Source organism: Anabrus simplex, chromosome 2, assembly GCF_040414725.1.
Source record: "Anabrus simplex isolate iqAnaSimp1 chromosome 2, ASM4041472v1, whole genome shotgun sequence".
NCBI lineage: Eukaryota > Metazoa > Arthropoda > Insecta > Orthoptera > Tettigoniidae > Anabrus > Anabrus simplex.
In genome coordinates, this window is record NC_090266.1 from 798820335 (window position 1) to 798836624 (window position 16290).

At 40.1% G+C, this 16290-nt stretch overlaps 1 protein-coding gene across 2 annotated transcripts in view; it reads left to right on the forward strand.

Moving 5' to 3' along the window:
* The window catches only part of LOC136864463 (UNC93-like protein), a 355393-nt gene that overhangs the window by 250894 nt on the left and 88209 nt on the right, over positions 1 to 16290 (forward strand). For both annotated transcript variants that reach the window (XM_067141480.2, XM_067141481.2), the window contains exon 3: positions 5151 to 5437. In XM_067141480.2, coding sequence (XP_066997581.2) covers positions 5151 to 5437 — 287 coding nt within the window. The remainder of the gene's footprint in view (positions 1 to 5150; positions 5438 to 16290) is intronic.

Here is a 16290-nt window from a genome sequence, read left to right on the forward strand (position 1 = left end):
TTGTTGTTTTCCCATTATTTAGCATCTTCATTTAACATGTATTATTTTATAGTACTGGACCTCATTGGTCATCTTATTTGTAAGGCAGACGCCGATTGCGGATCAAGTAAAACACATTTTTCTCAAAATAGAACAAGATCTAAACCCTAGACGTACCTTCGTTTCTGATCTTGTAGTTCAAATGATACATTTTATTGATCTTTTAATGTACTGCTTAAATATTCTGATCAAAATCACGGTACTTACAGAATACGAGTATTACAAAGCTCTTCTGTCATCGAAGAATGTTTGAAAATCTTTGGACAATCATGCTAACTCAAAGGAGGACACTACTTGTCTTTTATATAGATGACATGTTTGGAAAAATGCATCAGTAACTTGAACTAGTGATAATATTTGTTGTTTTCTAGAATGAAAAAATGTGTCTAAATCTAATAAATTCGTCCTACATAAATGTGGGGGGAGAAGTTGTAGAAAAATATTTTTAGTACTAGTGTAATATTAGCATCATTATTATACGTTTGAACTTTTAAATGTCCTGAGATTTACAAAAGCTTTAAAATGGTCCCAGAAGAAAGTATCTCTCAACATCAGTAGTTGTCTGAAGGGAAAGAGCTGATAATACTATTTTCTTCAAAAGTATCCGGACATATACTCGAAACTACCCTGTTTCTCTTGCCAGTTATTTTAGTAATGATCATTAATAGGGTATTTTAACTCGAAATCTACAGGGGAGAATGTCTACCTAGCGTCGATACGTCTCTGGGGAAAACGCATACTATTTTTCATGCAGCACTGGAGCAAGCGTAGTTAGTGATAATGGTCGTTGGAATCTGGTATGTAGTAGCTTTTCTACTTCACACTGGAGATTTTCGATAGGCCTGTGTTTGGCAAGTAAAATTTCGAGAACCTTATTTTCCTCAGACCACATATGAATAGATCCTGCTTTATGATATGGAGCATTATCGTGCTGAAACACACAGTGATCATCTCCGAACTGGTTTTTTAGCGCAGGCAATGTGCAGCTGGTGAAAATATCCCTATTTGTTCCCGTCCGCAGCAATTATAAAACTCCGCGCTCACTCCCTCACTACCCCCCCCCCCCAACACTGTATCGCACCTCCACCAAATTTCACTCTCGGCACTGTGCAGGTTGGCATGTGTCACTCATCTGGCATTCACGACACCTAAACCCTCTCTTTCGATTGCCACAGCGTGTAGTGTGATTCATTAATGCAAATCACGCGTGTCTAGCCATCCACGGGCCAGTGGCGGTGCACCTTACACCCACTGAATACGATGCTTTGCGTTCACCGGCGAAATCTGCTGTTTGTAGATGAGTGCCTGAGCGTTGAAACTCAGCCCTTCTATCTCCCGGTACACACCCATGGTGCTAGCTGCACATGTAGTTGCACTGCAGAACGCACAGGTCATAGTATCGTAAGAAGTTACGCATTTTACAATCCCTGTTGGTCAACACACGTGGCTTGCCTTCCCATGGTTTTGTTGTGATTGTATTTTCCCATTTCCACTTTACAATCATATCCCCGATAATGACTTAAGCAACTTGAGAAAGGTGAAAATGGACCTGTCTGATCAATGTGGCAATCAATAATCTTTCTACATTCGAAGTCACTAAGTTCCCTTGCTCCACTCACTCCGCAGCACTCGCGCAGCTTTGAACAACATAGAGATATCATCCACCTTTTATAGCAGGCGTAACTGTCTAGGTTATAGTTTTCCATGAATAGAACGGAGTCAGTAGTGATTTATCACAGGTTCTGAAACCGCCTCTGCCTCAGGCCCCTGGGAGAGGCCTCAACCTCACGAAATGTGCTGACTAAGAGTGCGTGCTTAACCTCAAATGACCTTACTTGGCGGCAATTTGGAAAAAAGGCGGTTGCTAAGAGTGCGCCTTGAACGTTACATGAAGTTACGCTAGCTACGTGTGCAGACCTCACTTCAGAGACCCTGGGTTCGACCCTAGACCTAAGGGTTAACCTTACCGAACCAAGTTCGTTGCTCGAGAGTGCGAGCCTAACCTAACAGGCATGACATATGCAGGATTAACCTCACAGACCTAACATGGCCTTTCAACGTTATGCCCCTATAAATAAAGCACATGTATTGAGCCTTACACCATCTCTCTAGTCCCATGTGCATTCGCCATATTTTTCCGAGTTTAGCTTCAACATTACGGCCCATATCAATAAAGCACATTATTAAGCCTTACACCAGCTTTAATACAATGTGTGTAGCCGACATATTGTTCCAAGTTCAGCTTTCACCAAGCTCAGCATCAAAGAAGCCTAAAGTTACCCTGGACCATGTATCATCTTGTGTAGTTAGGTTAAGCCTGGGATCGAATCTCAAACTTGAATCTGTAATGCCCTTGTAAGGTTAAGCCTGGCGTCAAATCAATCCTGTGAGGTTAAGCTAGCACTCTTGTCCACAATCACGTTGGCAATTAGGTGAAGTTAGCACTCTTAGGCCTGTAAAGCTATTGTCCTAGCTAGGGTCGAATTCAGGATCTGTTACGTAAAGCTTGGTGTCGAATCCGTACCTGTTAGGTTAAGCATGCACTCCTGGCCATAATCATATTGGCAGTCAGGTTCAGCTTGCACTTTTTGCCGTCAAACTTGGGTCTGTAGAGTTAACGTCCTTAACTCCCTTGGAGCCAGGCGGTAGTGCGAGCACCCGCCCTTTAAATTGTCAAGCCGATCAGGTCGGCCTTTAAATATCCAGTCGGAAGTTGCCAGAGGCTTAAAATTCTGTGAAAACATCATTTTGAGGCAACCTATTGTGACGTGCATACTTTTGTTACAACATGTCGTACAGGGGCTACACGTTATTGTGTGCCCGACCTTGCTTTGGCAGTTCTACGAGGGTGTTATAGCTTTCACAAGAGTCGTTTTCTGTGTTCACAAATACCGCTAACCGGTCAGTAAGAGATTGCTCCTTGCAGTGAGTGGATTTGTGACAGCAAAATGGCAAGTTCTTCACGTGATATTTTTTCAGCAGGTATTGATGAGGATAAATTAATGCAGTATTTGGAACAATGTGAAGTTAACGCGGATGATTTATTGGATAGCAATAGTGAATTTAGTTCAGAGAGTAGCAACGAAATTATACCGGACACGCCCACGGAATCACTGCAGCTAAAGAAAAGACGTTTCATTGTTTCCAACGGCACTATAATTACTCTTAATATGGTGGTAGATGAAACTAGTGATAACGAAAATGATGATGATGTCTCTGGAGAAAATTTTCTGGAAATTTGTCCCAATGAACCCGACAACATTCCTTAACCTCCTGTCTCCTTCAAGGATATTCTTGGTCCTAAACATGCCCCTCCGTCTGATTCTCCGCCCATATCATTCTTCAATTTACTTTTAACTTTCTCCCTGCTAAACCTTATAGTCACATATAGTACTCTATCATTACGTAAATCCCGGTCCCCGCGGTCCAAGTGTAGAGTGCCAGCCTATCACCCGGAGATTATGGGTTTGATTCCCGGCCAGGTCAAGAATTTTCGCCTGGTCCTGAGGGTTGGTACGAGGTTCACTCAATGTAAGTGACCCTAAGTGATTGCAATTGAAGAGATATCTGAGGGCGAGAGGGCGACCCCGGTCTAAAAATCCAAGAATAATGACCGAGAGGATTCGTCTCACTGACCATGCCACACCTCGTAAACTGCAGGTCTCCGAACTGAGCAGCGGTCGCTTGGTAGGCCAAAGCAAATCAGGGCTTTAGCACCATGGATTTCTTAATTACGTATATTCTGTTGTATTGTAAAATTCTCTTTCAAATAGATACTAGAACCGAAAACGAGAAAATGATTTTGCTGAAAACAAAACTATAATATTAACAATTTCTTATTTTCTTAATAATTCAGAATTATTTTTATACTATGTTGTCTGCACGTAGAAAATTTCTTGTCAGTATTTTCCATACATCGATATATTATATTTTTACTAGTGACATACGTTTGAATTTTTATTTTTTATGTTTATATTTTTCGCGTTCAAATGAGTTATTCTATAGAATTGTATTTAGAAATACATTATACATAATTACGTTTATTTATTTGTATTATTGTATAAATTATTTTTCAAAATAGATATTGTGAGAAAAGTTGCGAAACTATTTTTCTCTTCCTAAAAATAAACGTTATCGACAACTATGAATCAACAATAAAACTTTCTTGACTCTTTATATCACTCTAAACCAGTTGTTTATTCTATGTAGTCGATATGTAGAAAATTTCATGCCGGTATTTGCTATACACCTGTAGATATACGTGAATTTTAAAATACGTGTATTTCCACTGAAAACGGCCTGGCACTTTACAGTAGTAGAGTGGTGCTGATGATGATGCTTGTTGTTTTAAGGGGCCTAACATCGAAGGTCATCGGCCCTTAGTAGAGTGAAGGCGGAGCTCTGGCTTCTTCCAGCTGATGATGAACGGCCGACCACATCGGCTCCTGGCTCCAAGAGGGTTAATCCTAGTGTCGAAATCGGGTTATGTGAGGTTATGCTTGCAAACGTCATCCCTGTTAGGTTAAGTTTGCACCCTTACCCATAATCACGTTGGCTGTTCGGTTAAGCTTGCACTCTTGGGCATTGAACTTGGGTCTGCAAGGTTAACGCCCTTAGGTCTAAGGTCGTAGCTAGCGTAATGTTATGTAAGGTTAAAGGTGCACGCTTAGCCAACTGCCCTACTTTTCAAATCACCCTCCAAGTAAAGTCATGTGAGGTTAAAAATACACTCTTAGTCAGCACATTTCGTGAGGCGGAGGCCTCTCCCAGGGGCCTGGGCTGGTTCCATAACCTGTGAAAAACAACTACTGGAGTCCGGATACTTTTGATAAAATATGGTATGGCTATTGTGAGGACTACACCCGGAATATCCTGAAACAGACTGGTACAAGGCTCGTTTATCATTTTGATGCAAGTTTTAGTGGTTTCAGAACAGATCACAATACACACAGTTATTGGAAGGCATAGACATTAAATCTCTCTTTCTTATTGCCACGAGTAATCTATTACGAAACTCTGCTAGATAGAGACTCGGGCTCGAGTTTCGAGGGCAATCCTTTTTTTCTCTCAATTATTTTGCCTTTGATAAAAGTATGTTGTCTTGTCACCAGGTGGCTGGGGTGCAAGTGGGCTGTGGCCGTCTCATTCATCGCCTACATGCCCTATATCGCCGCCCAGTTCCATGTTGAGCTCTACACATTGATTCCTGCTGCCCTGTTTGTAGGCTTCGGTGGTGGTCCTCTGTGGTGTGGGAAGTGTACCTACTTGAGTGTTGTGGCTGAGATCTACTCAGAGCTCAGTGGTGTGCCGTCGGAAGTTCTTACAATTCGTTTCTTTGGCCTATTCTTCATGATCTTCCAGTTTGCTCAAGTGTGGGGAAACCTCATATCATCCGCAGGTGGGTGGACTTGCCATTATTCTTAGATAATTTAATCGTCTTATCCCCCACGTAATTCAAGCAGTAAGTTATAATGTAATTTTACTAGCCGTACTCTGCACTCGACTGCGTTATACCCTGGCTCAATATTGTGTTCTGTGGTGTGTAACCTGATACACGTGGCTAAGCAATATTAGGCCTACTGATGAGTCCTTTGAAGAAAACCATAGCTGCTGCGGGAGGTCAGTGGAAAGTGTCTGACACATGACCCCAATTTGGTGGGCTATTGATTTTAGAAGGTTGAAGATTGCAGTCACATTTGCACAGGCAGAGCCACCCAGCAAAAGCAAATTCATAGTCACCATAAATAGTAGTTCCGTTTTTTCTGCTAGATAGCCGCGCGGTCCAAACGTCTAAGCTGGTAGGAAGGCCGTCTATGTGAAACCACAAAAATGAAACCTGAAACTATATTTTTATTATTGTTATTATTATTCATGGTTTGTGGTAGGGTTACGGTAGCCATGTCCTAGTTCGTGAACCATGGCCAATGACTGAGTGGACAGGTAAGTGTTCCTGAAAGTCAGGATACCAGTTGCTACAGACTGGGACTGGGCGTCTCAGACATATTGTAGGCCATGGTCCTCCTAGTGTTCCGGCGGCTAGGACTATGCAATCCATCGTGGTCCCTAACCCGTTATAGGAGAGATCCTCACTTGAACTATGCATAAGTAAGGTTAACATCCTGCTTCACAGTATTATTTCCAAGCACGTTCGGAATGTTAGCAAGCCTCAGACCTATGGGAGCAAAAGAGTCCCACTTCAATTTGACAGTCGAGGGACTCCTTGAAAACAAGTTGGCAAACAAAATGAAGTTCAATAGGGAGGTATCAATATTAATAGAGCTTATAGAAGAAGGATTGTAGAGCAGGCTGTGACAGCAAAGAGGATGCTATGGATCTGTTAGGACTTAATGATGCACAGGTAACGGGAGATTCTGAGGAAGAGATTATGAAGTGAACTTGACAGGACGTGAAAAGGGAAAGAGTATGGGGTAGAACTGTTCATCAGGAATACTATTGCATCCAACATGGTTTCTGTGAGGCACGTAAATGAGAAGATGATGTGGATAGAGTAGACAGTTGGAGGAATTAGGACGAGAATTGTCTCTGTACACACCATGCAAGGATGAATTTGACAAGTTATATGAAAGATTGACATCGTACTCAGGTGCATCAGCAAGGATAGGATAGTGCTAATGGGCAATTTCAGCGCGAGAGTTGGAAATTGAACCGAAGGATATAAAAGGGTGATTGGTAAGAGTGGGAAAATAAGTAATGGGAAGCACTTGCTGCACTTCTATGATAGTATGGGATTAGCACTTACAAATACATTATTCAAACATGAGACTATTCACCGCTACACATGTGAGGGTAGGGGCACTGGATCCATAATAGACTGTATATACCTTAACAGACTTTGAATTCAGGAAATCTATTTAGGAATGTGTCGGAATTCCGGAGATTTTTTCATGATGAAGACCACTATCTGATCTGTAGTGAGCTAAGTATCTCTAGGCCTAGGAAAGAGAAAGTGAAATCTGCAGACGAATAACAGTAGAATATCTCCACGACGAGAATATGCAGGGATGCTGTAGTAGAAACAGCAGTGTGTAAGGATGGGAAAAAGCAAATATTTTGGTGGAATGATAAAGTGAGAGCAGCTTATAAGCTTAAAAATAAGGCATATCAGAAATAGCTCCAATCAAGGACTGATACATACAAGGAATTGCATGTACATGAAGGAAACACAGGGAAACAAACAGTTGTTGAATCCATGAAAAAGACGTGGGAAGATTTTGGTAACAGCATGGAAAGGCTAGGGCAAGCAGGAAGGAAACCTTTCTGGACAGTAATAAAGAATCGTAGAAAGGGACAGTAAAAGGAAATGACTAGTGTTTGTGTAATTCTGGTGAACTCATAATAGATCCCAGGGAATCACCGAAGGGGGGAGGAATATTTTTAAAATTTCTCAACGTAAAAGAAAATCTTCCAGGTGACATAGTCATGGGAAGGTGGACAATGATGTTGGTGAAATTATGCTTAATTAAGTAAAAATGATGGTAACTAAACTCCAATGTCGTAAAGCAGCAGGAATATATGAAATTAGACCTGAAATGGTGAAGTAAAATGGGAAGGCACGGGTGAAATGGCTTCATAGAGGAATTAAGATTAGCATTGAATGTTAGTAAGGTACCTTCTATTTGTATAAAACAATAATTCAACCTATCTATAAGCAAGGGAACAGGAGGGACTGCAACAACTATCGAAGTATCTCATTGATCAGTATGCCAGGCAAGGTATTCACTTGAATTCTGGAAGGGAGGAGGCACTCAGTGGTTAAGAGGAAGTCGTATTAAAACCAGTGTGTCTTCCGACCACAGAGGGGCTGCCTGGATCAGATTTTCAGTATGTGCCAGGTAATTGAAAAATGCTACGAGAGGAATAGACAGTTGTGTTTATGTTCGTAGATCTAGAGAAAGCATATGACAGGTTACCGAGAGATAAGATGTTCAGCATACTGGGGGACTATGGGATCAAGTGTAGATTATTAAAATCTATGAAAGGCATTTTTTGTTGAGAAATAGGCTGCAGTGAGAATTGATGGTAGGATGAGTTCTTGGTTCAGGGTTCTTGCGGGGTTAGGCAAGGCTGTAATCTTTCACCTTTGTTGTTCGTAATTTACATGGATCATCTGCTGAAAGATATAAAGTGGCGGGGAAGAAATCCAAGAGAACTGAATGTCAGATTGGGGATACAGAATAGCAATAGGTAGATAATTTCAAGTATTAAGGATGTGTGTTCTTCTGCACTTACTTAACAGATATATGTGTGATTTATCATTAACCCTCAACGACTTCTTCAGTCCCGTGATCAGCATACATGATAGAGTTTACTGTCTAATTTTCTTAGCTGACGTCACGAATTTTAGTAAGGTCCGTTCCTTTCTTTTTTCTTATCAACCAGGAATGAAACATGTACAGTAGCCTCGAGGTTGCGAAGAATGCACAATAGATTTCTAATATTCTTCTACAGGGTGATTCACAAGTAATTACTGCTGCTTATGAGCTCTTTTCTGAAGATATTTTAGCATAATGCACTAATAATAATAATAATAATAATAAATAATAATAATAATAATAATAATTAAAACAGAAATGTTAGGTATTTGAAATTCTTCAATTGCAATACATTTTAAGGGATGCCGGAGAGTTGGAATATTACCTTGAAAGGGGGTTCTTTCACGTGTCAATACCGGTAAATCTTCCGACATGGGTCTTATTGGCGTTCCACCTTCCCTATAGATGGACTAACTGTATGGTACTAAAATTGTTCTCCTCTCCCTGTTTCTTCTATGTATACTAGGACATGCAGGTTTAATAGATTTAAGATTCTTGGTACAGGGCAGTGTTACATTTAACATAGAGATAAGCATTTCAGGAATCTCTTTGGTTAAAATAGTATTCTGTTTTGAATAAGATTTATAAGTTATTTTAAGGAGTTTTAAGGAGAGCGCGGAAGGATGGAATTAAAATGCAAGGGATTGGGTTTGTTGCTTTTGGGATGGGTTTCTATAAATGTAATCTTCTATGAGGATGCCATGCAGACTAGGAAGTTAACTGTTGTGTCGTGATTGGGCAGGGTGGATGTGATATATGGAAGGTGTCGAGCATCTTGCTCCCTAGGGTTCTTGGTAAATAAGGGAGATGATTAATAATAATGTTATTTGCTTTACGTCCCACTTTACAGTTTTCGGAGACTCCGAGGTGCTGGAACGTAGTCCCATGGGAGTTTTTTACGTACCAGTAACTATACCGACACAAGGCGCTAGTATTTAAGCACCTCCGGACTGAGTCAGGATCGAACATGCCAAGTTGGCGTCAGAAGGCCAGTGCTTCAACTGTCTGAGCCACTCAGCCAGCAAAGAGATGATTATACTTTGGGAGGAGAGGAATTGAGCCATGTTTTTCATATCTAGAAAGAGGGGTAGATTAATCTGGATACTGAGATGAGAGCTTGATTGTGCGCACAAAATTAGAAAGTTTTATGGTTGTCTTATTCATTGTGTATAATATTTCTTCATTGCCTGGCTGACCACGCGGTCTAGGGGCAACATGACCACCTAACACCCTTAGGCCCGAAGTTCGATTCCCGGTCAGATCACAAATTTTTACCTGGATCTTATTAAAATTGAAGAGCTGTCTAACGACGAGACGGTGAGAAAGTCCAGAATAACGACCGAGAGGATTTGTCACACTGACCATGCGTTGCCTTGTGATATGCAGGCTTTCGGGCTGAGCAGCGGTTGCTTGATAGATCAATGTCTGCCTGTGGTGTAGCACCATGGTTGAGAGGAATCTTTATTGCTTCGTTTTATGCATGGGTAATCAGAAAACGATGCAACATGATTGCAATTGCAATTGGCGCATGTCACCTCATGCTGGGGCATGAATAATAATAATAATAATAATAATAATAATAATAATAATAATAATAATAATAATAATAATAATCTGTCAGTACCTATATGTATTTAGTGTAGCTACACATTTCTTAGTTAGTCTCTTATTCCTAGTATTTTATGATTAATTAGGGTACATCTAAGTAGAATAATTTTGTGACGAGTGACATGTTTGTGAGTGGAAGTCATGGCTTGTGTCAGTATTCTTGAATTACACCTGACTGCACCAGCACATTAATACACGACCTAAAACAGAATTTCTACATCTGATGAAAAACATCATCTCCATAAAGGTGGTGATGGTGGCGGTGGAGGGAAGATGAGGAAGAACTCTAGATTAAGGAGTGGTAGTTATACAGTCTCCCAATATTCATTGTAGACCTATGACTAATTTTGTGTAAATTGTTTAAAATTTTTGAGATTTTCCGTGTCTTCCAAATATTATATCCCGATCGCAAGATAGTGGCTTCGAACCCCACTGTCGGAAGCCCTGAAGATGGTTTGCCATGGTTTCATATTTTCACACTGTGCTGTACCTTAATTAAGGTACCGGCCACTTCCTTCCCACTTCTAGCCCTTTCCTATCCCATCGTCACCATAAGAGCTATCTGTGTCAGTGTGATATAAAGCAAATTGTAAAATAATAATAATAATAATAATAATAATATTAATAATAATAATAATAATAATCTATCAATAAATATATATTTAGTGTAACTACACATTTCTGTAGTTAGCCTCCTATTCCTAGCTTTTTGTAATGATTGATTAGGGTACATCCAAGTAGAATAAAATTGTAGTGTAGTCATTTTATTAGTCGGTTTATTGCTTGCATTATTATTGTGACATCATTGTGTAGTATACATTATTTCCTTCCTCTGTTATACATACTTCTATTCAAAAAACACTGTGTTATTTTAATTTCCCTTGATATTTCCATACTGTTTTACACTTCCTGAAGAGATAAAATGGCTTAGAGTTTCAGGTGTAAGGACTGTGGGTGTGAGTGTGAACTATGGAAACTGAGGGAGATAATTAGACTTGTAACAAAGGGAGTGAAGACAGGTCTTCCTCAGTCGATTAGATAGGCAAGAGGGAGAGGAATTAAGCGTAGAAGTTGTGGAAGAGTGGTGGGCTAACTTAAGGGGAAGAAAAAGGAGGGCTAAGGGTTTTTCTCAGGGGGTGGGTCCACGGTAGGTGTTGGTATGAGTCACTTTAGGCAGATCAGCAGAGGGAAGATGGAGATGAGGCAAGTGTTACAGAGGAGGGGGAGGGGGCAAGGGGAAAGGGAATGGTATGAGTAGAGGATAGGAAGAGCGAGGTGGAATAGTGCGGTGGGGGGGGGGGGGAGAGAAGAGAAGGGGAGGTCGGTTCTCCAGGCGTCAGGGAAGTCCAAGGAGACCAGAGGTGGAGGGGATCTAATAAGGAGATGGGGTTGAAGCTCTGGTCATGGATGACTCAGTTGTTCGGCATGTAGGGAAAGTTTATGGAGGAAAGGGAACCAGGGTGGAGTGTTATGCAGTAATTAGGTTAAAGTGAGAAAAATGGAAGAGAAAGAGGAGGGTAAGGAGAAGGTGGTTATTTTTCACATTGGTACTAATAGAGTAAGGCAAGCAGGAATAGGTACGAACATAGTTGGGGATGTGTGGGAGATGGTTACGGCGGCACAGATGAAGTTTAAGGAAGCTGATTTTGTTATAAGTGGTTTAATGTCTAGGAGGCATACTGACAGGATGGAGATTGTGGATTTAAATGAGATTATGGAATGGGTATGTGGGAAACTGGGAGTGAGATTTGCAGGTTCTGATGGGTGAGTAGGAGATACGGATCTATATTCAGATTACCTTCACTTGATCCACAATGATACATACAAGTTAGAGGATTTCTTTAGAGGTGTTATAGTGAGGCACATTAAGGGAAATGGGGTGGACTAGGCGATGGCAGTATAAGAAGCATGAAGTCACGTAAGGATGATATAAAATTGTGTCAAACTGTAGAAGTATTGTAAAAAAGGAAAAGGATTAAGTAGTTTAGTGGATATATATTTACCAAATAATGTAATGAAATTGAATCATGGCTGAGAAGTGATATATGGATGTGGAAATTTTCTCACGCGGCTGAAGTGTTTATCGTAGAGACTAGTTAGGAACGATCGGCAGGAGATTATTTATACTAGTGAAAGGAGAATTTGTAAGTTATGAAAACGCAAAGGATGAGAAACATGAAATTCTAGATGTAAGATTTATCTCTAAAGGTAATAGGCAACTGAATGATTTAGGTGTGTGCAGAACTGGCAAGGCTGGGGCCATGTGGGGAATGACACAGAAAGGAATGATATTCTATTGGGTGATCTGAACTTACCGAATGTTAACTGGGAGGGGAATGCGAATGACAGAAAGCATGACCAACATATGGTTAATATTGGAAGGACAACTGAACCAAAAACTGATGGAACCAACTAGAGATGTGGTGCTGATAAAACCACATGCTTTTTAAAGAAAAACTGAAGTACAAGATAGTATAAGTGATTGAGAAGATGACTTTGATGTAGTTAAAAATAAATGTGAGAGAAAGGAATGTCATGAAAGTAGGACTATTAAGCATCACCCTATGTTTGATAAGGGAGGCATGGGGAACTTTGAAAACCTATTATTATCAATGGAAAATGGAAATGTAAACAGCCTATTGGATGGATTAAGAGCAATTGTTGATGTTTGTGTAAACAGGTATATAACTTCGGAAGTGGTAAGGGTCCATTATATTATAGCAGGGAAGTAAAGAGATTAAGAAGGAGGTGCAGATTAGAAAGAAAGAAATAAATTTAGGAGTGGATACGGCAGTAAGGAGAGATTGAAGGAGCTTATTAGGAAATTGAATTTATCAAAAAAGTTAGTAAGGATAACATGATGGAAAACATAATTGGTAGCCATATGAATTTCGAGGAACAATGGAAGCAAATGTATGGATACTTTATCCCGGCAGTGGTCGCGTGGTGAGTGAATGCCTCACTTCCCGAAATGAAGTGTTGTCATTGCTCAATTCTTGTGCACAGCTTCCTTCCTCTCTAGGTATTCCTCTATCAGCCCTTCTCTTCCACACAGGATGTTCAGTTTGAGTCAGCTGTCCACTATAAAAAACGTATTTTTGTTCTTAATATGCAGTGTGTTCGTTGAGGGATTTCCTCAGCATGCGACCACTAGTGTTACCGGTACTAATTTATTAGAACACATTAATCTATCTCCAATGCATTGTTTTAATTGTTAGGATTTACTTTCAATTGTGATGTATTGATTCTTTAAAATGTTGTGAAAATTTTGTAGTTATTCAATGGCTAATCCACAAGAACAGCGAATCCTTCAATTGATGTACGAAGTGGAACAGGAACTAAAGCAAGTAAGAGATATGGTTGGTGAAAGTGATTTTGCACAATTTGGTGTTGCTTATGACATTGAACGTGAGGGTTTGAGGGACCATGTAGAATACAGTGATCATGATTCTGATTCAGAGGTATTTGGAGAAAAGCTGGAAGAGGAGCAATGTGAACCAATGCAGCGTTATATTGGAAAGGACAGCTGCACAGTATGGGACATCCATTAGTGCACCCAGCATGTCAAAGACAAGACAAACCAAACATATTCATAAGTTACTAGGCATGAAAGGAAGTGAAAAGCTTGTCAGATCACCACTTGAGTCCTGGAATTTATTCTTCCCTCTGAAAATTTACAGGATAGAGTTTCAATGATAAACAATAAAATGGCACAAATAAGGGGTGAATACAAACAAGAAAGAGATGCCAAGGACACTAGTATGGAAGAACTCTTCGCTCGTTTTCGTCTTCTTTACTTGAATGCAATTGTGAAAGACTAGTATAAAAATGTAGAGAATTTTTGGGCAACAGACGACACCTGAACTTTTCAGTGAAACTATGCCCCTGAGGCGTTTTCGTCTTCTCATTCATGTCCTCCGTTTTAGTAATGTATATACAAGGGAAGAAAAAGTGAAACAAGCCAAATTGGCCAAGATCCGTAAAGTGTTTGATGAATTTGTAGCTCGCTGCCAGGGACATAACACACCACATGAATACCTAATGGTTGATGAGATGCTAGAATCATTCCATGGAGAGTGTGGATTACAAAAATTCCTGCAAAAAAAAAAACAGCTAAATATGGGTGGAAAGTGTTCTCCTTAGCTGATGCTAGGATATTTTACACTTACAACATGGAAGCATATCTTGGACAGTAGCCGGTTGGCCTTTACCAAATGGAGAACTCTGCCTCTGCAGTCATTAAACGCTTGGTCCAACCGATTGAATATACTAGAAGGAACATCATAACTGACAATTACTTAACATCGGTGCCTCTTGCTGTAGACTTGAAACAGAAAGGCTTGTCTCTAGTGGGAACCCTCAGAAAAAATAAGTCCTTTATATTGGAAAATATTTGGCAATGGATGGGACATGCTACTAGTATCTTACGTTTCTAAGAAGCGCCTGTCTAGGAGTGTGCTTATGCTTTCAATGATGCACCTCGTTGAGTTCATTGAAGTGGCTACTAACGAAAAGCTTAAGTCTGAGGTCATTACCTTCTACAATTTAACAAAAGGTATTTTTGACGTTGTAGATGGCTTAAAAAGACTAAATACGACTGTGAGAAAAACAAATAGGTGTATGCTTAGACGTTTTGAACCTATTAAATATGGGAGCCTTGAACAGCTATTTGATAATTAGGTTCAAATTAGGTGATGTGGGTCTAAAAAGGATATACCTGGAGACTTTCAGTATTGAGCTCTGTAAACTACATATGATCAAAGGACCAACCATGGACTACTTGCCAGTTTCACTACGGCAGCAAGTAAGGAGGACAATGGGGGAGCCGCTACAGGAAGAAGGTCCACAGGGAACAGAAGGCCTTATTGGAAGGCTAAGACAATAGTAACAATGGTGGAGACCAGTTATATTTTTCACTCATAACTCCCGCAGAAGTGAGATAAATTACACGATCAATAAAGACAACTGCGATAGGATGTGACGAGATTGTTCCACAGTTACCGTTAAAAACTCTAGACGTAATCCTACCAACTCTAACCAACATCATTAATACCTCATTGACAACCGGCATATTCCCTTCCCTTCGGAAATGTGCAATTGTTCGCTCACTCCCAAAGATGTACAATCCCGTGGAACCCGAAGACTTTCGATCCATTTGGATTTTACCATTTCTGTCCAAAATTTTGGAGAAAGTAGTTCACAGACAAATAACCTCATATTTAAATAACAATTTACTTCTTGAAAAATATCAGTCTGGTTTTAGAAGCAATCATAGCACAACTACTGCACTACTTAAAGTTACAAATGACATAGGAGTAGCTATGGATAAGAGACAATTTACTGTTCTAACTCTCCTAGACCTTAGTAAGGCCTTCGACTGCGTTGACACGGACATACTGTTAGACTTTCATGGCTTCCCTTAAGAGGGTGACGAAATTTCACACTGTTCCTCTGTTACATCGCATACTGAACCTCAACACTCCTGAATACCTTGCCACAAAATTCCATTACCTAGCATCAACTTCTAGTATTCCGACTAGATCATCATCCACTTCAGTACAAAGCATTCCCATTCACCGCTCAACTGGTTAAAGTAGATCATTTGTAGTCGCCAACAGTCGAATTTGGAATTCCCTACCTCCTGAAATTAGGAGCGTGTCAAACCACCTCCGTTTTAAGAAACTCTGTCAAACCTGGTTATTAAATGACAATTATTCATAACATTCGTAGGATTAGATCATAACCAAGTTATTACGTTAATTAAAATATTTAAGTGATAAGTGATAAGGTGTATGTATGGTCGGACAAAATAGAAGGCTTCATAGCCTGAGTCCCGCCATATAAAACAAGACGATAAATAATCATTCTTTACACGTATCATTTATATATAAGAAAACATAAAGATCCAATAATACTGACTTGAGGAACTCCCCTCTTAATTATTACAGGGACAGATAAAACTTCGCCTACTCTATTTCTCTGAGTTGTATGTTCTAGAGACCTAGCCACCCATTCAGTCACTCTTCTGTCAAGTCCAATTGCACTCATTTTTGCCAGTAGTCTCCCATGACCTACCCTATCAAATGCCTTAGATAGGTCAATCGCGATACAGCCCAACTGACCTCCTGAATCCAGGATATCTGCTATATCTTGCCGGAATCCTACGAGTTGAGCATCAGTGGAATAACCTTTCCTAAACCCAAACTGCCTTCTATCAAACCAGTTATTAATTTCGCAAACATGTTTTATATAATCAAAAAGAATGCTTTCATGAGATCCGTGGCATTCTATGTGAATATAACAGTAGTAT